This window comes from Barbus barbus (genome assembly GCF_936440315.1).
Source record: "Barbus barbus genome assembly, chromosome: 36".
Taxonomy (NCBI): domain Eukaryota; kingdom Metazoa; phylum Chordata; class Actinopteri; order Cypriniformes; family Cyprinidae; genus Barbus; species Barbus barbus.
Window position 1 is genome coordinate 4,565,020 of NC_136714.1, and position 24,044 is coordinate 4,589,063.

At 38.3% G+C, this 24,044-nt stretch overlaps 1 protein-coding gene across 3 annotated transcripts in view; it reads right to left on the reverse strand.

The window, feature by feature from the left end:
• The window catches only part of LOC306856158 (transcription factor COE1-A-like), a gene marked incomplete at its 5' end in the record, with an annotated part of 126,601 nt that overhangs the window by 92,691 nt on the left and 9,866 nt on the right, over nt 1-24,044 (reverse strand). For all 3 annotated transcript variants that reach the window (XM_079395209.1, XM_079395207.1, XM_079395208.1), the window contains 2 exons: nt 18,320-18,388; nt 23,023-23,096. In XM_079395209.1, the coding sequence (XP_079251335.1) occupies nt 18,320-18,388; nt 23,023-23,096 (143 nt within the window). The remainder of the gene's footprint in view (nt 1-18,319; nt 18,389-23,022; nt 23,097-24,044) is intronic.

Sequence of the window (24,044 nt, forward strand, 5' to 3'; positions counted from 1 at the left end):
TCACAGTGTGTGTGTGTGTGTGTGTGTGTGTGTGTGTGTGTGTGTGTGCACGCATGTGTGCAGGAACAAAATCAGCCATCCTGAAATGGCCATCTACAAGCATCTTTATTAAAACCCACCCTAGCTCCGGAATAGATTTTAATGTGATTTAATTCCATCTAAATGTGCCAGAACTATTGATTTCGATTAAAAATTGAAAACACGGTTATTAAAGAGAACGGCTACTCGTGTGATTTCTGTTGTAAAAACAGTCGACCAAGTTCTCATTCGCCAATTAAGAATAAAAACGTCAGGGCTATAACTCATTGTATTATAGCCACTCAGAAATGAAATAATGTCAGAAGAGGAAGCGCCCCTGAACACCAGAACACTTTGATCATGCACGATGCAGTCAAAAAATGTCCCTTTTTACTTAAACCACTCATTTATTTGTACTCACTTGCAGTATTGAGATGAAAACCTCAGCTATAAACACAGAGTTCTTGACACAGGCCCTCAGGAAAGATGGATGACTCCACTTCCTCATATTATCTCGTAGCGCTCTGACATTTGTCAACAGAGGAAATGTAGCTATTTCCTCCAACAGGCCGAGATACATGCGTGTCATCATGTGGGCCTTTGAACTTCTTTATTGTTTGGATGGGATCCTTATCCTCCACTCATAAGCAGTTCTTCTCGATTAGAGACGTCCAGAGAGACTCGATCATAGGAAGCTAATGAGCTAGTCTAAGATCCACCACAGGATCTTAACGCAACGAGTACGACTGGATGAGAGGCCAAAAGCTCTGGGTTTAACCTTCCGAAGGGTCACTCGATAAATTCCGACTAAACAATTCCTCTGGTGTCCGCTAATCGATACGGACCGCAACACAATTTCCAGTGCCACCATGACACAGAGCGAGTGTTTTGTTTTATTTCTGTTTATTTTTCACTTTCATTGCATTTTCCATCTCTCCTTCCCTTAAGGAGAAACAGGAGGGGGTGGCACACCCCAGGCGGCCAGCAATTATTGAAATGGGACCCAGGTGGCCTGCCATCGGTCTTGCCACTTGAGCAAGGCGGCAATGCCTTGACGGCTAATCGATTAGCGCTCTCATGAAAGCAGCGTTGTGACCCTTGACCCCCCAGGATAAGCTTCCTGCCTGACAGCTGACATGGGGAGTGCTTTACTTGACTGAATTAGAAATCTGCAGCGTTTCTCTTTTTTGACTTCTCTGTGTTTCTTATTCCGCCCCGAGGAGGTGAAGGGGTGGACATGTCTTTTTTTTTTTAAGTATGAATGTGAGGCGAAAAAGAGTGTGACTTCCTTTAGCACTTAATCTCAATCGATGAAGAGTATTTGATGTTGAAATTGTGCGAGGTGTTTCGAGCTAGACGTCCCAAGAGGCATCGCCGTCCCCTGAGCTAATATGCTTTGTTTTGATCTTAAACTCTTGTTTTTCTCTGAAGTCAACAAAGAAATGGGATCACAACAAGCCTAAACAATGTCATCATCCAACAGAAATAACAGACAATAACAATGATAACAGTCTTGGACAAACAAAGCCAAGTCTTAAAAATTGGTTTAAGGGACTATGATCTTTAATCTTCCATGTCAATTTGCATAAGCTTCTTTGCAGCTTCATCGAGTATCTGTGCAAATAATTCCTGAATATGAATGGGATGTTACACTACAGCTGCTGTCAGGGTCAGGCAAAACAACTGATATGGGATGTATGAATGAAAACATCACTGACACAACACACTTCACACAATACACTGGTTACTCAGAAACACAGCTCACATTAGGGACTGAATGAGCAGCAAATAAAGAGTTTATTGAGGCAAAGGGAGTAGTTAACGGTTTGTTAATAGCGAGAACTGGACCTTAAAATAAAGTGTGACCGTTTAGACACAGGGACTGCAGTTTATATATTTTTAGGCAATGTATAATAATATATTAATATTAATAGTATATGTTGATAATATGTAATAATAAAAATAATAAAAAATAATAGTTAATACATATTTTATATTTGATAAATAATATATTATATAATATATAATATATATATATATATATATATATATATATATATATATATATATATATATATATATATGTATATACAGTATATGACATGCCGTTCAGGAAATTAAGTTTGAATATACTGAAAGAAAGTCTGAATATATGGAATGAAGCTTGAATATATTAAATGAAAGTTAAAATTTATGGAATGAAACTTGAATATATTGAATGAATGTTTGAATATATGGAATGAAAGTCTTAATATATAGAATTAAATTTGCAGTGTATGGAATTAAAAATGCAAATTTGACAGTATTTAATGAAAAATAATATACTGTAGCTAGTTATATCCTTGTTATCAGAGCAATAGTTTTCTGAATTGAATGTCTTTAATAATGTCATTTCCTCAAATTTTCCAATACTGTGTCTAAAACGTTTGGCAACAGCTGATCATATTCCAAAAAATGCAAACCGTTTTGAGTGTACATCCCATCATCTCAGACATTACACACACTGTTAATTCTGACAGCATTTTGATTTAGTTTTAGTCTTTTGCCTAAAATACCATATAGTTTTAGTCATATTTTAGTCATTTCAATTGTTTTAGTTTTAGTCTATTAAAAATAGAGTAGATTTATTCGACTAAAATCTACTGAGTTTGGTTAAACTGTAATGCATTAATTAAGCATTTAAGTATCACACAACTGTTACTTGAATACATGACTAAACTGACAGTTTGACATAATTGTGTGTTTTTTGACAATTCAAGTGCAAAAAGACACAAAATAGAGCTTAATTCTGTGCTCATCAGGGCCTAACGCATACTTTTTATGGTTCTAGTTAACTATAATAATCCTGATAGTAAAATATATTTATTGAATAATATGTCAAATAACGTCCTTTGTCTTTCCTTCCTGCAACTGGAATCCCGAAGCAAGACCGAAATACACCGGAATTCTTATTTACAGGCTGTTCATTCAAGTTCATTAGGGAGATAAAATATGCATTCTTACAACCGCCTAAACACATTACTATATAAACATTGTAAAGTAAACATCGCTGCAATCAGCAGTAGTTCAACACAAAATCCACAGTGTTCATTAACTTCATATGACCAATCACATCTCAAATATATTGTGAAAATTTGATATACAGCCCTGCTTGGTTACACGCCCTCTGTCTTGGTGGCTCAAGTGCACTCATGATTTACGCCCATCGTCTCAGGGCATGTTTGTTGTTGTACAGCTGTCTAGCGTGTTGCCGGGGACAACCAAGACGATGAATAAGGCCATCGATCAGGGCAGCTGGCGCGGAGGGAGCAGAGGCCCACAGAGGGGACAACAATGCTGTGCTTGGCGGGACACTGGTTTACTCTTCCCGGAGCGCTTTGCAGGGGAAGTCGTCTGTCGAACACCCTCCGAGCCCGATCGCCGGACAGACCTGTCGAACAGGAAAAGCCCACTGATCCACACAAAAGGTCTGACGGCACGGCCAGACACATGACATCATCTCCTATCACGGACAGGCTGAGGGACTCTGAACGACCCCTGATGAAGATGCTGAAATGAGATGCTAACGGTGTTCTGTCTTCATCCCCGTCTCGGATTTGTTTACAGACACTGACAGTCAGACGGTGGTGGGGTGGCGAGGGTGTGGGGTGACTGCATTAAAGTTGGCCCGAACAGCAGGAGTGGCAGCTGTGGCAGACTCCAGGCATTCTTCCTTTCATTGTGACTCAGTTGTAGGAGGGAAGCGCCCGAGGACATGAAGCTGCGCGACTCGCATGGCACCGAAAGAGGAGGGCACCTTGTGTTCGTATCCTGCCAATACAAACTCCTGAAATATATCCCAAGCTTTTCAGTTTGGAGTGGTTGCCGTTCCCCAGGACCGGCATTTGAAAAACAAAAGCACATGAACACAAGAGGAAAATGAAAGAGTCCTCCATCCCAGTGTTAAAAGAGTGAGGTCAGGTTGACTTGCCACCAGTCTGCTCTCGTTTTAGAGCATTGTCACCACAGGGCATGGCGTGTAATTGGTGGAAAGAGGTTTTATATATTCTTTTTATCACGTGGTGGCAGTCGATAGGACAAGTATCTTCGCAGAAAGTGCATGCGAAGATGTGAGGTCCAATTCCTTGCAACATGTTCACCTCACAGATGAAAAGGTTTTCCTCTTGACTACAGTACTGTGCTGTATTTCCATGAAAGATAATATTTGGTGTGAAACTTTGGAATTTGATTTAGTTTGATTTAGTGGGGGAAAAAAATAATTTCAGAGGCAAAGAAAATTACTCCATTGTGGTAAAAGATCATTACAACCAGAGATGTATCTGATATATTTGTACCATATCAGTTATCGCCCGATATGATTTTAAGACTTATTAGAATTGGTATGTAATTGATGTTTATGAATGACTATGAATGATCATTTCACCTATTTTTACAATTAGGTCACCTTTGCTGTCACCTAAAGCCCACTGAAAGTTCATTTTCCAAACTCTAATAATTTAACAACACAATTTTTAGCAAATGTAAATATCCACTTTTATAACGTTATAATGTGATGCCTAAATTTACTTGCACTAAAAATGACTTTTTTGTGTTTAATTTTTAACTTACAAATTAGTATAAATAGTACATTTTATTATCTGGATTTTTTATTTTATTTTTTATTTTTATTTTATTTTATTTTTTATTTTATTTATTTTACATAGATTAATATATGTATTTATCAGTTTCCAGCCATAACATAAAAAAATAGCTTTCAGGTAGCTTTCAATATCAGCAAGAATTTTAATATGGGTGCATCTCTGATGATTTATTTATTTATTTGCATTGATGAATCATACGCAATAGAACATTTGGGAAACGACCCTAGCAGGACTCAAACTGTGAAGTGAAGTGGCATACTGCCAAGTATGGTGACCCGTACTTGGAATTCGTGCTCTGCATTTAACCCATCCAACGTGCACACACACAGCAGTGAACACACACCGTGAACACACACCCGGAGCAGTGGGCAGCCATTTATGCTGCGGCGCCCGGGGAGCAGTTGGGGGTTCGGTGTCTTGCTCAAGGGCACCTCAGTCGTGGTATTGAGGGTGGAGAGAGCGCTGGACATTCACTCCCCCCACCTACAATCCCTGCCGGCCCGAGACTCGAAGTCCGACTCTCTAACCATTAGGCCACGACTTCCCCAAGCTGGTCACCAGCATGCAAGCACCACTGTACAACACGTCAGAGGACACACCACCAACCGAGACCATTCATCAAGAAAATAAGGTCACAGAATGCTCATTATGGCTGACTGCTTTCAAAATGCAAGTGAGTGACAAATTAATCTGACACTATTTAAAATGTTAAAATGTCTGAAAAAAAGTTCTAAAACCCTCACAAAGCCACCACACACTTAGAAGATGCTTCGCTGCTTGGTCTGTGTCAAGAGGTTGTCTGAGAGAGGCAGAGATCAACAGAGAGATGAGCAATCTTCCACAGAGATGACTGCGGTGTCGGCCGCCTGTTAATTACCCAGCGGTAAAGCGGTCCAGACAGGCTGACACACAGAGTCCCCCACCCTGAACCAGTGGCTCATTCTAGAGCTCCAGGCTGGCTCGCTCCTGTCCACCCTTACCCACTTTCAAGAGTTTTCTACAGCCAGTGAGGCCATCAAGAGGACCAAGAAATGTATCATATTATAGGCCGTGGAGAGCTTGATAAAACAATTTTACGCCTGGGTTATGCTTTTTAAGTAAGCTATGTTACAATGTGGTTATAGCTGAGAAGAATCCAAAAACTGTGAAGCAACAGCTAAACAAGTGCATATGACAGCTCAATAGAAACTTGTACAGTTCATGCAAAACATTATTCGTGAGCCGTTTTATTTCTGTTTCTACAACTTTGGGCAAGGGATTGATTTTTATTTAAAAAACAAAAAAACAGATGTCAACCTTTTCTATTTGTTATATAAAGACCATTCACAATTCAGTTTTTGTTACTTTTCAAATGCCTATTTTTAATGGATTTTATTATTTGATGCTTGTCAAATTTAAAATGTAAAAAAGTATGATCATCTTAACAAAGGAAAAAATCATCTCAGTATTTAATGTCAGAAAAACGACTTATATCCATTTTTAAATATGATGATTATACGAAATATATGAGATGTGATGTGTTATGAAAAAGTTAAATTCATTTGTGAACTCATTTTAAATTTGTTGATTTCTTTGTGAACAGAATTTTCTATTGTTTCTATTTGATTTCCAAAATTACACAAAAAGTGCCTTTATTTGGGATCCATAAAATGCTAGCTATTAAATTAGCCTTAGCAAGACGAATAAAAAAAGTCAGCCATGTTATGAAATGTTAAACATATAATTTCCACCCTGTTATATCCATCACAGAATGCTATTGAGCACAATACATCATTTGAGATGTGGTGGAAATTATATAGTAATGGAAATTATGACTTTAAAAAAAGAAAATGACAAAAAGTCATTTAAAAAAAACACAAATTCTGCTGTGATGTACGTTCATGCAGAACAAACAGAATATCCTATGAAAACGTGAAAAGTCTGTTTCAAAAGTTTATTTTCTAAACGTGCCCAGGGCCAAAGTGAAAGAAACAGCCATATAGCCTAAATAGTGTAGGATTTACTTTGAAATAATTTTCACTGCTAGTAAATGTCACAAATAATCATAAAGAAATGGCAAGTAACACATGGAAGTAATGTGAATTTTGAAATTATAGAATTTTCTTGTAAAACATACTCCAATAATCTTTTCATATTGACATGTTTGAAAAAAATGTTTTGCAGTGTATATAGCTTTAAAATATATATTATTTATGATGCACTTTGTACTGTTTGGAAATTTGCCCTTGTCTCTAGTTGGATAATATTGTATTCTGCGAGAAAAAGAGGGCATGTTTTATCATGCAACATCACTTTGACGGCGTGAGCTCTCTTTCCTGGCAATCCTCACCACTCGCTTCCTCCTGCAGGTAGAACCGTATAAACACACCGAGACACACACACACGCACTCGTTTAGGGTTGGCGGCGCCCCGGTCTTCCAGCACCCCACTGCCTGTCTTTGATGGGCCGACCGTGTGGACTCAGCCATCTGTTAAATCTGACAAGGTTTGCGTTTTTATTCAGACCCTGCTATTAATAATGGAGTGATGCATGACTGCCACGTCCAGAGCCTTCCCCCACTTTTAGAATCTCTCAGCACAGCCCGGAGTGCTGACTCGCTAGCCAACATCTACACCTTGTTTACATTCTCAGCGCGACCCGTTCGCTTGAACTCACCTGCAACCTGTATTAATGACTGTTATGGGTCTGAAGTTTCCCCACCGACTGAGATGTTGAACTCTGGAGGCTGGAAACTTTTTGGGGAGGAATTCACCAGGGGCTGGGGTCTAGTTCTGCAAGTGACGAAGAAGCTGCAAACGGCCTGTCAATCATCACTCCCCACCGTCCCCAGAGGGTTTTCCTCTGCAGCGACCCCATCCTCTTTCTAAAAAGCTAAATTGAGGAAGAAGGCGAGTAAAAAGAATTTCAGGGCTATATTGGACCTACTAGCTGGAGGCACTGGCACTGAAGCTTCTTACATAAATACACATTCCCAGACACCTCCAGGGTGGAGAATAATAAGGCCACCTCCATGTCACCTTCCTCTTAACATAACTGCAAAAAAGCACAGGTATCTGCAAGAGGACACCAACCGGTGGAGATGAATATGCAGCGGGCTTCCGTCTACTCTTTCAAGACGTTATTTATCTGTAGAAAAATGGCTCGTGTGCACAAACAAAACCTTCGAGACTGACAGCTACCGCGGCATCCTCCATCATGCCCTGCCTGGATGGTGACAGTCAACCCATTCCCCAAGGTCCAGCTGTCCCCAGACCCCTGCTGTCACTGCGAGACCAGACCGGTACCAAAAGACCAGTCGTCGACCCCGAGACTACCAGAGCAAGCAAGTGGATCATACCCCTTTGGAGCCTTCCGTCAAAGTCTGCAAAGTTAAAATCTCTAGTGTCACCCGGCGCGCTTCCCTCTAAAGTAATGGAGGGGCAGGCAGTATGGAAATTAGTGGCACATTGATGGAGAACCGTCTTTAGAGCGGCCTTTTGAAGTCCTGACGGCACGGATCAGCACGGAGAACTCTCTGAGCGACGCTTCAAAAGCGTGATTTCAAAACAGCCCTCCTCGCGGCTGCAAAATACGACAGCGATGTGTACACAGAGTTCTGCTAAATTATGTTAGAAAAAAAAAACAGAGCGAGGAATGTTTACCACTTACCAGCCTAATGAAATTACATGTGCACAGGCTCACACACACGCAGCCTCGCGATGGGAAATTATACACGGCCATTATGCCGGGAGGGGCGAGGGACGTGACTGAATCTGTCTATTGAGCAAAAGGGTAGTTGGGTTTCCTGGCCAACAGCGTCCATTTCATTTTAATGGCATTGCTAATGCAAACTCACCGGGTCGGGCGCTGGGTGGGTAGGTGGTGGTGATTTGGGAGCCTTGGGGGGGGAGGGTACACAGCGGCCCATTCATGGATACGTGGACTCTCAGGTCAGGTAAAGGGCGGGGTGTTCTGGCAGTGATATTAATGACCATTAAGTGAGAGTAGCTCTTTGCATTGGCACCTAAATCCAAACCACAGTTTTATCAGCCAGTAGATGCAGTAGATGTTCCTACTTGTGCTCACAAAGACGTACTGTGGCCACATAGTGGTGGTATCGAATGGTAATACCATGGTACTTTGGCGTAATGGTATTTGGGACAATTACAAGTACGCTAATGTTCAAAAGTTTGGGGTCAGTAAGATTTTTCATGTTTTTGAAAGAAGTCTCTTATACTCACCAGGGTGGCATTTATTTGATTAAAAAATACAGTAAATGTAAAATAAAATAAAATAATCAATATGAAATATGAAATATTGTTAAAACTTAAAACAACTTTTAGTCTTCAGTGTCACATGATGCTTCAGAAATCATTATAAAATGCTGATTTGTGCAAAAAAAAAATATTTAATATTATTATAACATATTATTAATATTGTTAATAACTGTTGCTTAATATATATATATATATATATATATATATATATAACATGTGAAAATGTGATACAGAGGATTATTTGATTAACAGATAGTTTAAAAAATATCTTCACTGTCCCTTTTGATCAATTTAATGCATCTTTGCTGAATAAAAGTATTAATTTCTTTTTTTTTAAATCTTACTACAAGATAAATAAAATGATAAATCTTTAGTTTAAAGCACAGATGCCAACTTCGATATATTCTTTATATTCATGCTGATTTTCAAAAACTTTGATACCATTAAATTTAATGACTATTAAAAATTGTCTGTGGTGTATCCATCAAGGTAAACTGACATATCATATACATTATCGTTTTTTTGTTTTCTTTTCATTGTAAAAGGCAGTTTTACAAATATCATTTAAGTTATTAATTCATAAATATCAATACTTTTGGGGGGGGGGGGAGTCACATCACATGACATTGTACAACCAGAAGCTTTTAAAAGCCCTCTAAAACAAAATCAATAGCTGCTACAATAACATAAAAAATGTTAGGTAACACTTTAGAATAGCGAATACTTATTCCTTATTAACTACGACTTTTCCCTCTATAAATTCCTTATTTGCTGCTTATTAATAGTTGGTAAGATAGTTTTTAAGTTTAGGTATTGGATTAGGGATGTTGAATAAGGTCATGTAGAATAAGGCATTAATATGTGCTTAATTACTACTAATAGCTGGCTAATATTCTAGCAATATGCATGCTAATAAGCAACTAATTAAGAGACCCTAAAATAAAGTGTTATCAAATGTTATATAACACATATATAACACATGTTGCTTTCTTTGAATAGCCATCAAAGGATGGTCAGTTTACTGGATGCAAAATGGTTAGAAGGATTTGACTGTTAACACTATCCAGCCAAACCTTGCCTCCCTGGTATTTACAGTACATGGTACTCCAAGGTATTTCATGCTACATGTCTATAAACATGATAAACAAAACAAAAATATATATATAAATCAATAAAATTAGTTTTCTGGACAAAGACAAAGTTAAACCTGACATTTCACACTTACTGACCTTTCCACCCTGTCTGTTCTAGTGGGCTGATTGCCCAGTGCATAATGGGGGGGCTGGTTACGCACAGGGACACAGGGACACATCTGTGTGCAACATATCCCGGGGCAAGGCCATTTCTCCCTAACACTACTTCAATTCCAGTCCTCATAGCTCCAAGAGGTTGGCTCAGGAGTAGTGTGTGTGCATGCCGCCCCTTTAAACACCGCCTCAGGGCACTTGGTTAGGCCCACCGCAGAGAAACACTAGGTGAAAATGTAAAAGTACTGGGTTTGGTTTGTCTGTTTTTATGGCAGTTAATTCACAAACAAGCCATTCAAAACTGCTTTAGTTGGGATGTTGTCATTTTCAATGTCAAGGAACAGAACAGATTACAAGTTTGTCATATTATAGCTGAATTTCTAAAAATGACTATTGTGTGAGGATTATACTCGGGTGGAATCTGGGGGCCTATCATGAATTAGCATCAAATGTAAATGTTGAGCTTTCTAATGATGGAAGGTGCAAAAAGGGATTCAAAATAGGATAAATGAATAAAACATCTTCAGTTCTTCCTCTCTTTCTCAGTGTTTTTTTTTTATTTTTTTCTCTGACACAAGGTCAATGGCATGAATAATTCACTGCTTTCTCTCTCTCTCTCTGTCTCTCTCAGAGCCACGGGTGACCTTTCCCCACAGGAAGTGGAATCGAAACACAACAATGGGCCCCAAGCACAGGGAGATCCCAGCTAAGGAGACACTCAAAACACAGCGGGGATACAGAGAGCTTGCAGATCCCATACATTATACATTAATAAATTATTCAGTTACAGTCCCTAAAATTCACATAAATACAGCCACCCACATGCTAGAGGGGGAAGACCAGCAGAGAGGCTCCGGCCCAGATTGGCTCCAACATCAAACTAAGCAGAAGTCTAAATTACTGCTCTGAATCATGGGGTAGTGTTTTTAGTCTGTATAGAATAATTTAATAATAAGTAACTTATAGATTTAGTAGTACAGTATATTTCTGCCAAGTTTGACTCAGTAGAGGAAACTAAAATTAAATGTATTAAATTGAACTTTAAATTAAATTCTATATCAAATATATAATATTTTTATTGTATTTTAAATAAAAAATAATTGCATCATTCTTTAATATATTAATATCTTTTTACCAATATACATCATTTATTTATTGAAATGTACCATTTTTTGCCAGGATTTCAGACTTGTATAAACTTGTACATTTGGTCAGAAGTCATGTTCAGAATAGCATATCATACTCATAGTGCAATTTCTGCAGTATACAGTATATATACTGCATACAGTATGCATATTTTATACATAGAATATCTGTATGACCTGTTAGGCTTGGTGAAAAGAAATGTGCATTATGAAAACAGAACACTGTGGGGAACTATTGTCTCCCATAATGCAATGCAAAAGATCTAACCTTCCATTTCCCAGTGTTACAGATGAACTGGAAGTGATATTATTTAATTGAACTCCCAATATTCAAAAATTGGATTAAAATGCAAAATATCATAAAATGCAATATGAAACTTGTTGACTTAAGTATGCAACATTATAGGTCATGTGACAACAATGTAACATACTTTTGTTTGAATCATTTATTGTTACATGCATAATGCATAGTTTCACAAGCTATTTTTAAAATTGAATTATGTATGCAATACAGACACTTTTATTTTAGTAAATAAATTCAATAGAAATCGAGACTGTAAATTAATGTCAGAAGAATAATTGCCACCAAAAGAGAAAGAAATCTAATTAAAATACCATTATATGGAAAAACATGTTGACAGCAAGCTGCATGTCTCTCACACTTTTTTCTTTTGCACCTGCAAACAAGTAGCAGAAAGTAGGAAGTGACATCAATGCCTTAGGAGTGGTCCATCCTGTCTGCCATTATTTTGAGCTCAGGTCAAAATCTAATTTAGTAGGAAGCCCTGATCATCAGAGCAACGATGTTTACAGACTCACGCAAACACACAGAACACCTTACCATGGTAAATAGAGTAACATGAGCTCAACATACTGTCTGGATGAAGCAAATCACTGAAAACGAATTTCAAACATCTGTCTCTCATGGAAAAGCTGAGATTTGCTGTCAGTCGCAGATTTTCAAATAAGAACTTGAGGCATTTTCTGATCTCATTCATGCTGCTTTAAAAATAGTTAACTGCAAAATTCTACAAGTAAAGTACACTCAGTTATAAGATACAACATGAACTAAAGCAAGGGTTAATGAGCCACCTAAAATCTGTTCGTCTAACTCAGATGCTAATAGGAAAGCTAAAGAGGCTGATTGATTGACAGCTGAATTCAGAAAGCTTGATTGACAGGTCTCACACACACTCAATCCTCTGTTCGAGGCAATGAGGGAGACGGGGACACACAACTGCTACTTTTACCTTTTGCACAATGCAAGAAAGTGATATCTCACCAGCAAAACTCAAAAGATTTGTTCAACAGAAACCAAATAAAACTGCAAGAAGGAAGAAAAGCCAGTGAAAGAAAGAAAGTGAGCTGATGTTTTAGTGAAAAGTAAGTTGAGACAGAGAGAGACGGACGCGCTCACATGCAGACAAATGCGCACGCCGCTTTAGGGGTCAACCAGGCGCATGATAGGATTTTCGGCAGTGAACTAGAAGTTGTTAACCGTATATTAACTTGGAGAGGTAGAGGGCGACACTGTTATTATCGTCTTTCCTGGCTGGGATTAAGTGGGCCACACGCAGCCTGTCACAAAGAGCTGGCACTGAGAAAGCACGAGGAACCTCACAGCGCTACACTGACAAGCAGACGCAAGCCACGGATATTCGCCTCTTTCTCTCCTCTGCCTTTCACTCCTTGCTGATTTCTGCCCCTCTTTCTCACACTAGCCACTAAAAGACTTTTTTTTTGCATTTCTTCTTTCTTCAATAGGCCAATCTGGACTGGATTAATTTAACAATTGTCGCCTCAGTCTAATTTGAGACAATCGTGTGCTGGGTCATAGATAGCGCTAATTAAACCGTTAATGTCACAGTAGTACCCCGCTGGTGTGGTCCGAACGCAACTCTCAGACGATTGCTCCATAAAGTATTTGGGCACTAAAGGGGCACTTGAATGAATGTCTTGCATTAGAACACATCTGTAAACAAATAATGGACATGTTTTTCTCAGAATTAACATTCTTCATTTTTGCAGTTTGAAGTCAAAATGAAGTTCACGAAGAAGTAACCACAGGTATTCAGCACATGAATTATGAACATGGCAATGTCTAATAACCAGGCGGGGGAAGTGTTTAAATTGTATTCATTACATCCATACGAATCAGATCATATTAATTAGCTACAAAATCCATAAAACATAAGATAGTAACAAATTAGCATGAGGTTGAATTGGACAAGAATGATAAATAAAGTTGCAATTGACAAATAGTAGTACTTTGAGAGATATAGTCCCAATTTTCAGAAATAATGCCAAATTTATGAGAAATGAATCTACAATTTTGAGAAATAAAAGTGCAATAACAATTACAAGCCACAGTGAGATATGAAGTCAATATATATATATATATATATATATATATATATATATATATATATATATATATATATATATAGATAGATAGATAGATAGATAGATAGATTAGTGCTGTCAAATGATTAATCGCATCCAAAATAAAAGTTTTTGTTTACATAATATATTTATTATGTATATATAAATACGTACACATGCAGTATATATTTTGAAAATATTTACATGTATATATTTATATTCATATAATTTATATTCAGATATAAATATATTTCGTATATAAACATAACATATTTTTCTTAAATATATACATGCATGTATATGTATTTATATATACATAATAAATATACACAGTACACACATATATTATGTAAACAAATATATATATATATATATATATATATTATGTATTTATTATATGGTATGCCAAAATTACACACTTCACGTTTAACAAGCTTCTTTGCTTGAAAAGTTAAGTAATCTTTCTTTGAAATAAATGTCACGTAGTTTGATATTTTATCAACACTGAACCATTCCTAAATGTGTCCAAATTTGCAAAAATCAACATCAGACCTAAAATAATGTAAAAATTATACTTGATGATATTTCTTCCAAAAAGAATCATGATCATGCACAGCAAGCTAATGCGGTTTGAGATCTATTTTGCCTGCACGCCGTGAACTTTTAGCTTAGAGCTGCACTTTTTCAGCAGGCCATTAAAAGTAAAATTCAAGGGCATGGTGACCCATTTCCCTCCATCAGCTCTGTGAATGTTGTTTTGGTTAGAGAACAGAGATCCAGATGTTGAGCTCTGAGCGCTGAGAGTCAGGACAGCCAAGAGGGGCTGAGAACCGAGTCTTGGGGGTACAGGAAGTCCCACGGTATCCACGGGAACTTTCACATTCCATTCTTCGCCGGCCCCTCTGACAGCTTCTGACATCCCTCAGCGTGGGCTCACCGCATCACCGCAAGAGCCCTCGCGATCCCAGAGTGGATAGAGAACTACTTCCTCTAAGAGGGGAAGATGAAACATCCTAAAAGCCGACGGCAGAGCGTTCAAGTAACTTCTTGTGGTGCGTTAGAGAAAACACACACCCATTCTTGTACCCCTCCTGCGCCAGAGGATCTAACATCACAGATATAATAGGCGGCTGGTAAGTGGAGATGTTTGAAACAGGCCGGCAGGAAAGGATTTTGACTAACATGCTACCGTCCATCGTGTAAAGCAAGTACACAGCTCCCTTTGAATAAAAATAAATACTTTCTCCTAACACAAATTTTAGGGACACGGCTACTTATCCAAGGCTTTTTTGGCACTCTGCACATAAACAGAAGCGAGATGGGAGGGTCTGGAATAAAATGAGACGTGAACAATAGACGTCCAGGGCTGCAGGGGTTGGAGTGGAGGAAGGTGGGGGTGGAGGGCCTGAACTGAAAGTGATTAAACCAAGAGGAAGAAAGGAGAAAGTGAGGAGGCGTCTATTAGATGTCAGTGTGCTTTGTGTCCATGTCAATGAGACGGGATTAAAGTATTGGAAATAATCTTACAGAGCCGATGAAAGGTCAGTCCGGGAGAGGAAGAGGCCGAGAGGAACATATGGCCCGGCCGAGAAGTCGCTAATGTTATACAGCACGTTAGAGACGCTAACACACACTCATACATGAATGCGAGAGGGAGCGGTTCAAATAAAACAAATAAAAAGATCCAGATAAATAAGAAAGGAATCGTTTTACATGTGGCGTAAATCGAAGCGCCGAGTGGAATTCATTACGAATTCTGTGAGCGGTTACGATTTGTGGTATTCCCCCTGCCTGTGCGAATAAATCGAAAGGACTAACGACAACCTGCAGTCGGAATATTCGGTCAAATATATTCGTCGATACATGGCGAGGATGGATATTGTTTGTTTACAGGTGTTTACAATCCGAATCTTAGTAAATTTGAAATTAGTTGTTTTAACAGCATAATAAGGGTTCATTAGTGTTTTTAACACACATTTGGATTAGCTTGTGTATCTAATTAGAGCATCACTCTCAATGCAAAACCAGAAGAATTAGCCATAGCCAGACTAATTACTGGTGTGAAATCAAATCGGCTCGTTGAAAGAAGTGCGCGCTAATGAGCCCTTATTAACCAAGCTAAATAACTCAGAGGGAAAAGGCGGAACTCAGATTTATTTTTCTTTAGGTTACGCATTTAGGAGAAATAATAAGTCATAATCGAGAAGCTGTCATTGAGCTTGTGAGAAAATGTGTAGCTGCCAAGGATACATACCAAAATTAGATTGTTTTCTTCTTTTTTTCACCTTTTATTTATTTTTTTGTTCTTTCCTGCATGACCCATTTCTCTGGGTTGCAGAAACATGCGACGAGAGATCAGGAGTGACACAATCAGATCAGATCACAACATCCAAACACTCTCACCTTTATAAAAAAAAAAAGATAAAGATTTTATATGCAAAGAAATATGTGTGGGAGGATTATTAAGTAGGACCGAGGGAAAAATTGCAGCACAAATGCATCACAATTCTGCATCAGTGCAGAAAAATTCATAATTTTTCATGTAGTTAAAAAAGAACAAATATGCAGGACAAATATTACAAAGATATACATTTAAAAAACAAAATCTGCAACATCTGCTACACTAAGTTGAAACATTTCTTTATGCTATAATGATAGCACAACGGTTGGATATATGCCATGTCAGGGCATATTTACACACTTTCTAATGTAGAACAACAGTATTCTTTACATAGAAAATTGCACAAATAATATATGCACAAAAACTGAATTGAGAACTATTATGATTCCCTTAAACAAAGCTGAAGGATGAGGTGCCTCCTAGTTGGGAATGTAGTAATTTTAGATTTAATGGCCTTGAAGTTACCAAGACCTTCTAGTGGGCCTTTTCACGGCACATGGGACCAATGCACATGAGATCCTCCAGCAGGTTCATCAGCCTGTGTTCATATCGAGCCTGTGTGCTCAGTGAGGTTTAAAGGCGCATGTGCGTGTATAAGGGAGCCACAGCTGGCTCCCAAGAGTTCTGACCCGTCCTGGTCAAGTGAAGCATAAACTGTGTCGGCTACCCACAAACACGTGAGCCAGGTATGAGGGGGGCAGATCTGTTGTGTCCGAGCGCGGTCGGCTGAGCAGTGACACCTGAGCCCATTCTGCAGGAACGGGTCAGTGGCTGAAACCGAACAGCCGCAACTGTCCAACTCCTTACTGACTGCTGTCTAAAACTGAAGCAAACAAGCAGAGCAGAGCCGGGAGAGCCGATACAGTGGGAAAGTTTTTTTTTCTTCTCAGTGGGGTTTAATTTTCACAAATGAGCCTGAACGGTCTTTTGACAAACGTCACAAATCAACCTAGTCTGGTCATCTGCACACAATAACTCTTACACACCATTCCATGTGGTGTAAATCAAGTCATTTCCCCCTTCGGCAATAGATTCTCACTGAGATATACCCTTGATTTGTGGCTTTCCCAATGTTACGGGCAGATTATGGAAAAAAAGGCATCTTGGGAAGTTGGAAAGCTGCATATATTCCAGCAAGGGCCTTTTTAGCAAGACCAAATGAAACGTGATTCAGTGCTGATTTTCTTCAAATAGGCTAAGCAGCTCTTGATATGTTCACCTCGTGTGCATAAATATTGTCTCAAAGGAACCTTTAGCAATTTTCATTGAGTGTAGCAGTTGCTGCAACAATGGGAAAAAGATTGTTTTGTTCAATCCATGAGAACCATGACCTGTCAAAATAAATGCCCTTAGACATCGGCTAATAGCTTCCACATTGCAAAACACATAACTGCACACAGCTAACTGATCCTGAAGCTAACAACATTAACGGCAATGAAAACACTACCTCAAGGACCGTGAAATTTTTAGCGTTGCTAAGAATCCTATTAGCATTAACGCTAACATTATTACAACTACAATTACATCATTCAAAAAGGATGCGGGGGTTTAATTTTGGATTTAAAGAGATGAATGTTAGGTGAAAGAAAGTGATGCCCCGGGGGATCGAGAGAGATGGCGAGAACAGGGTAGCGAGGATGAGGGGGGGCCAAGGGTCTCTGGCGTCTATTGTTTCACAGCCCATTATACATGTGGGTTTGATTAAGACAGAATAAAAAGACTTTTTTTTACTTCTTAAGGGGGAACCATAATCCAGAACCGGGCCAGATCTCAATTTAAAATACATACCATGTAGATATTATCTAAATTGCTTACATGTTTACTGTCAAACATGTTCTCAAGAGAAATTACTCACTAAACAGTTTTAACACAAAGACTAGCCTTTGACTAAAGCCTTAAGGCCTGTAATTTACTCAGGCAAAGACAGTAATAAAAAGCACATTAATATCAAGTGTTTGGGCTCAGCCAATCCTGAACCCACAACAAAAAGAACATGGTGAAAAAATAGCAGCAAAAGAAACAACATGACAGAGCATTTAACTAACAAGTGACTCAAACGTACACACACGACAGACCGTGACGGCCGTAAGACTCCAGCGTGTCCTGAGAACTGCTTCAAAAGCGACGTCAACCACAGCCTCAAACAGCATGACGATAACAATGAAAGTATCAGATGTATTCAGGAACACAAACAGTGTCAGGAAGTGTTAATGAGGGAGAGTTTCCTACCTGTCGATGATGACGGGATCCGAGGGTGTCTCGTTGCGGTTCCCGCAACTCTTTTTGTCACAACAGCGGCTGAAAAAAAATAAAATATCAGTTTAAATCATATTTTAAGTCAAATCTAAACCACCTTATTTTAGCAAGTCATATTTTTCATGTCTTTGTATTTTTTCTATTAATATTTATGCACAATTCTATTTTTAAACACTCAAGCATACTCAATGATTGAACCTCAATGCGAACGCTTAGATATGCAAGCTAGACTAGATTTTATCCAACAGTCATTTAACTCAAAAGTCAGATAGTTAAAGGGGAGGGGTTTAAAAGAGGGCTTGGTGACATCACTCAAAAAGGAAAGTCGTTTCAGAGGCTTAACATTTAATAGATGAAGGACCTTTTTGTCTTTGAATAATTTTAACCAATGAATCTTGCACAATGACATGTATGAAGAAAGCAATTAGAGTCAATCTTTGATGTCTTGTTGACCTAAAAGCTAAACTGTAACTCTATCGCCACCTTGTGTATTGGAGTTTGTTAGCGCCACATTAACACGTTAAGCACTTTTAATGGGACTGCTAGACTTTCACTGCATTTGCATAGGTGATGAAGGTTTAGCAGAATGACGAGAGGAGAATTTAAGGTGTGCGAGGGGCTTCAGCGGCTGTTTGGAGACCACCGGCATCACATTTCCACCGCACAGATGGCAGTAGGACACTGAATAAGGGCTGGGGACAAAACTGTCACATGACACCCCTGGCATTGTCCTTCCCCCTTCAGTTTTTCTTCCTCCCACAACTCTCTCTGCTTCCACCCTCTCACCTCACGGTTTCTCTTGTTACCTCATTCCCAGCTCCCTATTTTCTCCAATGACACAGTTTTTAGACGTATCAATAGACTTTATCATTCATTCACGAACTACAAACGTTCAGATCGTATCATGAGATGTACCATGCTTATGTGTATGTGATTTATATAATACACCTCTTCAGGTATGCATGATGAATGTCTTTCTTTAGAAACTCATCATGAATAGAAGACTAAAATCTCTCTCTCTTCCTCTATCTACATCTCTATCTCTCTCGCCCCTCCTTTTGCAAGGCTTCCTCAACTAGGTCAGTGTCCTCCCAAAGGACTGGAACAAGGGATTGCAGTGCCTCTGTGTATGTGTGTGTGTGTGTGTCTGTGTGAATATATGTGTGTGTGTATTTATACAGTGCAGGAAGAAGATTTGTAGGAGCCTAATGATCAAATCCGGCAGCGCCCCTGGGAGACACGGTTTAGCTCCTGATACACAGAACCTTGAGCATTCAAATTTATAGATACACATTCAAAACAATTAAAGAGGAATATTGTTAAATACATTTTTGCAAAACTCACTGGCATGATGCAAGAGTGTTGGGGGTGGTTGACAGTGCATTGCTGTTGCAGTTTTTTGTGGTTAATTGGTCAATGATGGGTCAGTATTCATGTTGTTCTCATTTGGTTTTGAAAAATGTTTACACACTGTAAAAAATTGCTGCATTTAGTTATAACAACTTCAAATTTACTGTTTTTGGTGTTGTTGTTGTTGAGATATTCAATCTAACTAAACTAAACTTACAATTTTACATCAAGCATGAACACTTTAAGTTGAAACAACACATTATAACTTATTCCGATGTTGAATTTTAAGTTAAGCTAATCGCAGCAATATTTTTTTTTACAACAAATGATTAAATGTAATGGCCATAAAATGCCATTACAAGTAAAAATAAAAACATATTTTCCTACTCCTTTAATGCACGTGTACACAACTTTCATAAAATAATAATATATATAAATAATATTTAATAAATATATGTAATAAATATGATCTTTTAGATCACTTTTACCTTGGAAAATATTTAAAATATAGAAATATCATGGATTATTAATTCATAAATATAATTTTGAGGAGTTACACTACATGACATTTTACAACCTATTACCTATAACAATGCCTTGTGATAAAAAGATCAAAATATCCAATATTTTAAAAGACTTATTGACCTTAACACAGCCATAAAGGTCTTCAAGGCTGCATGTTGGTTGCACCACATGACATTTTTTTTTTTTATATTATATTAATAACCAGCGAAGAATTTCTGTCTCCAGTATAAAAAATATAATTACATTAAAACATGCTCATCAGAGAAATATACATATTAAAGTCATTGCATATATGTGTTGCATTTTTTTATATATTTTTAGATCTGGACAAAAATTGGAAAATTGTTACTTCACGTGGTTGCTATCAAAAATAAGTTATTTGAGGTCAGTAGCACTTATATAACACTTATAGAGTTTATATATTTGAACAAACACTTAACACTAAGTATGAAAAATAATTAACACTTCAGCAAATACAACTGCAAGTAATTATTGCATGCCTATATTAGCTTATTGGGAGGTTGGGAAGGTTGTAATCTTTTTCCTGATCCTCTTCAAGATAGGACACCCAAAGGAAATCGCATCTTAGATCTTAACGCTTCCTTCCTGATGCGGCTTTTGAAGAAATGTCTAAATGGGCTCATGTAATTAGCAGGATGTAGTCGGCTCTGTCAACGTTGGAACGTGGCTACCATCACACGCCTCCAACATATGTTTCCTTTCCATGATTCCTTTGATTCATGACATTGGATTTGTGTTATGACAACTTTAGTCTTTAGAAGAACAATTTTGGCCAGTTTCATGACAAACAACATCCTGAAACACATTCCCGGTTTTTTTTTTTCTCCCCCTTGTTTGTTAAAATGATAGGAATAAGCACTTTTGTCCCACACTTGCAAGCTGGCATGGCACCATATGGCTAATGGTGGTGCGTGGCAATTAGTGCAGCTGATTAATGGTGAACAGCCTAATTTTCTGCTTATAATTGCGGCAACGTTTGAAGGTACACATACAGGCTATCGCACGAACACATACACGATTGCCTATCAATGCTGATTTGGCAGGTGGGGGGTGAAGACTACATTGGTTTGTGTATACATTAGCTGTCAGTTCTAACAGTAAAAAATATATATTTTTAATGCAAAAGCGCCTATATAACACCTCTAAGTTGCGTGATGCGTTGCTGATAAAAACCTGGTATATATTTCATAGATGCCACGTGATCCAGGGCACATTTGTTAACGGAGCAGACTGAAATTTCAGATTGAGTAATGAGTTTCTGCTTGTCCTAATTAACCAGGCATCAGGGTGATATTCATGGGGGGGGGGGGGGGGGGTTACAAGGGTGGGCGGCACTGTTAAAATACCACTAAAAATAGGCGCGAGTCGATCATCACAACCTACTTTTAAGCAAATTCATCTTTGGATGTTAATTAAATACAAAGCATTTGATAGAAAAAGTCATCTTCTACTTGTTTCTCTCTCTCTCTCTCTCTCTCTGTTGTTCACTAGGGGTTTGTGAGTTTGACCTGGATAGTATTAGTATGAACTGAAACAGAATACAGCACTAGAGTGTACCAGGCAACAGAGTGAAGTGTCAAGCAGCAGGACATTTTGACGGTCAGAGCAAAATCTCATTGGTCCAACATGCCTGAATATAAAATACCCTGTGTAATCAAAATCTAAAGCTGCATCCGATATCACATAACTTTGCGAATGTTAGAAAAGAATGTTCTGTATAGCATGAACATATATAGTATGAATGAAATCCAGATGTACTACATCCGCCATGTTGTCACTGTCATGTGACTTACAGCGCCAGTTGCGACTCTTCACTGTCATTCACATCTCCTCTCCCGTGGCCTCATGGGATAGTAAAGCATCCATCAGAAGTGTATTTCAGAATCTCAGCAGAAATTTCCAGGTACTTTTTGCCAACAGTTTTATAAGCACTGTGAATTTGGACATAGGCTACTACTCATTCCATGTGCTGTTTTTAGTATACTACAGTAGGCATATTTGAAACACAGAGTGAGTTTTTGTGACAGTCCATGCTTATTAGCTTTGAGGCTTGCTATGTGCTAGTGTACTCCCAAATAGCAACTTTAGAGTGGACTAAAATACGAATCACTTAATATTAATGACTTGAAAGATTTTGTTTGCAGGATTATGTCATTTATGTCCAAAAACATGCTCTCTATTATTAGAATGTCTCTGTCCGCTAATACCACCTGCCTGACTAGAGTTAGCACACAGCAAATTATGGTTTTCCAGAGTCATGAACAATTCAGTTCGCCCATTGAGTTGAATCTGCCTAGGACCCCTGAGGGTAGTAGGCTAGTTTATAATGCCTAATCAAAAAATATATGTATAAAATCAGCTTGAAGAATGCTAATATTAGTTTTCAAAACATAAGTTATGTAAAACACAGAGAAAGGATGATACATTTTTAATTTAACAATGTATATATTTGCTGTTATATTAATATGTAAAATAAAAGTTATTGGTCACAATAACATTGCTGAGATGACATAAGGCATGATGCAATTTCTGTAGTATTTTTAATAAGGCACTGAATAAAGCACCAATTAAAAGTTCTATCAGCCAGTGGAATGGACTGACTTGTTATCGCTAATTATTATTTAAAAAAAATGTGTTATACAGTTTGATGGGGTTTTTAATTATCAATTATGTTCTGATTTGTGCAGTGTCACGCAGCAATTTCAGCAGGGCATACGAATCACTTGGAAACTTGTCGCATCGCACCTGGTTGGGACAGAGTGTAATGGAAAAAGTCTCACCTGCACATGATTTCATGAGTCAGGAGCACACGGCACATCTCTGGATTCTTGTCCTGACCTTCATATATGATGGCCTTTGAATAGAGAGGGGAAAAAAGTCAGTGTTTGGACTCGCACAGGCTTTATTCAACACTAGAAAGAATCTTTTGGGCAATCCAAATTAAATGAAGCACATTACATAGATTTTTCAGAATACATATTTTAGGAAGTTGACACTGACCACACAACATCCCCAAAAAAAACATCTCCTCCATTTATCCACCCTCACATTCAGCTATGGATTCACAGAAGCCAATTCCACTTGAGAAACACGCTGCGAGGAGGCGTAATTCTGCCTTTAAAGCCTGTTGGCCTGGTCGTATTTAATTTTTATCAGCATGTGTCGTGGGGAATCGTCTAAGCTGTTCCAATTTTTCTGGACAGGCTGTCCAGAGCTCTGGCTCCACACAGGACTGTGGCTCATTACGTAAAGGAAAACAGAAGGTGAGAAATGAAGGTGCTCCAATAAGAAGGGCTCATTGTTTCACTTCTAGCTCAAGTAATTACTCTCCCTACAGGGTTTGGGGCTGAGGTGGGGTAACATGTGGTAGAGGCTGGGATATACAATAGCACCAGCTCCAAACAGTTTGAGGGATGGGTAACAAGCTGAAGAACACCTGTTGTAGGTGGAGGAGATACGAAACGTAACTGGCTGCTCAGATTCTAACAAGCGGGAGAGATAATGACAGTGATTCCTATAGATAAGAGGAAACATATTTAGCAAAAATTATACAGCTGAATGTCAAAAGGAAATACTGTTCGGAAAGACTGTTCTTACTGGGGCACGAACCCTTGTGAAATGCAGCTGTATGAAACTTTTGCTGATAAATAGGCCTAGTTATTTGTCAATGGGATTCAAATATACCAGCAATATTTCAGCAATCATGTTGTGTGTTTTCTATCAACTATTTAGAATCAGAACTAGCATGCCAGATTCCCAAAAAATCACTCTTTTGATCTAACTGGTCATATGGGTTTGCAAA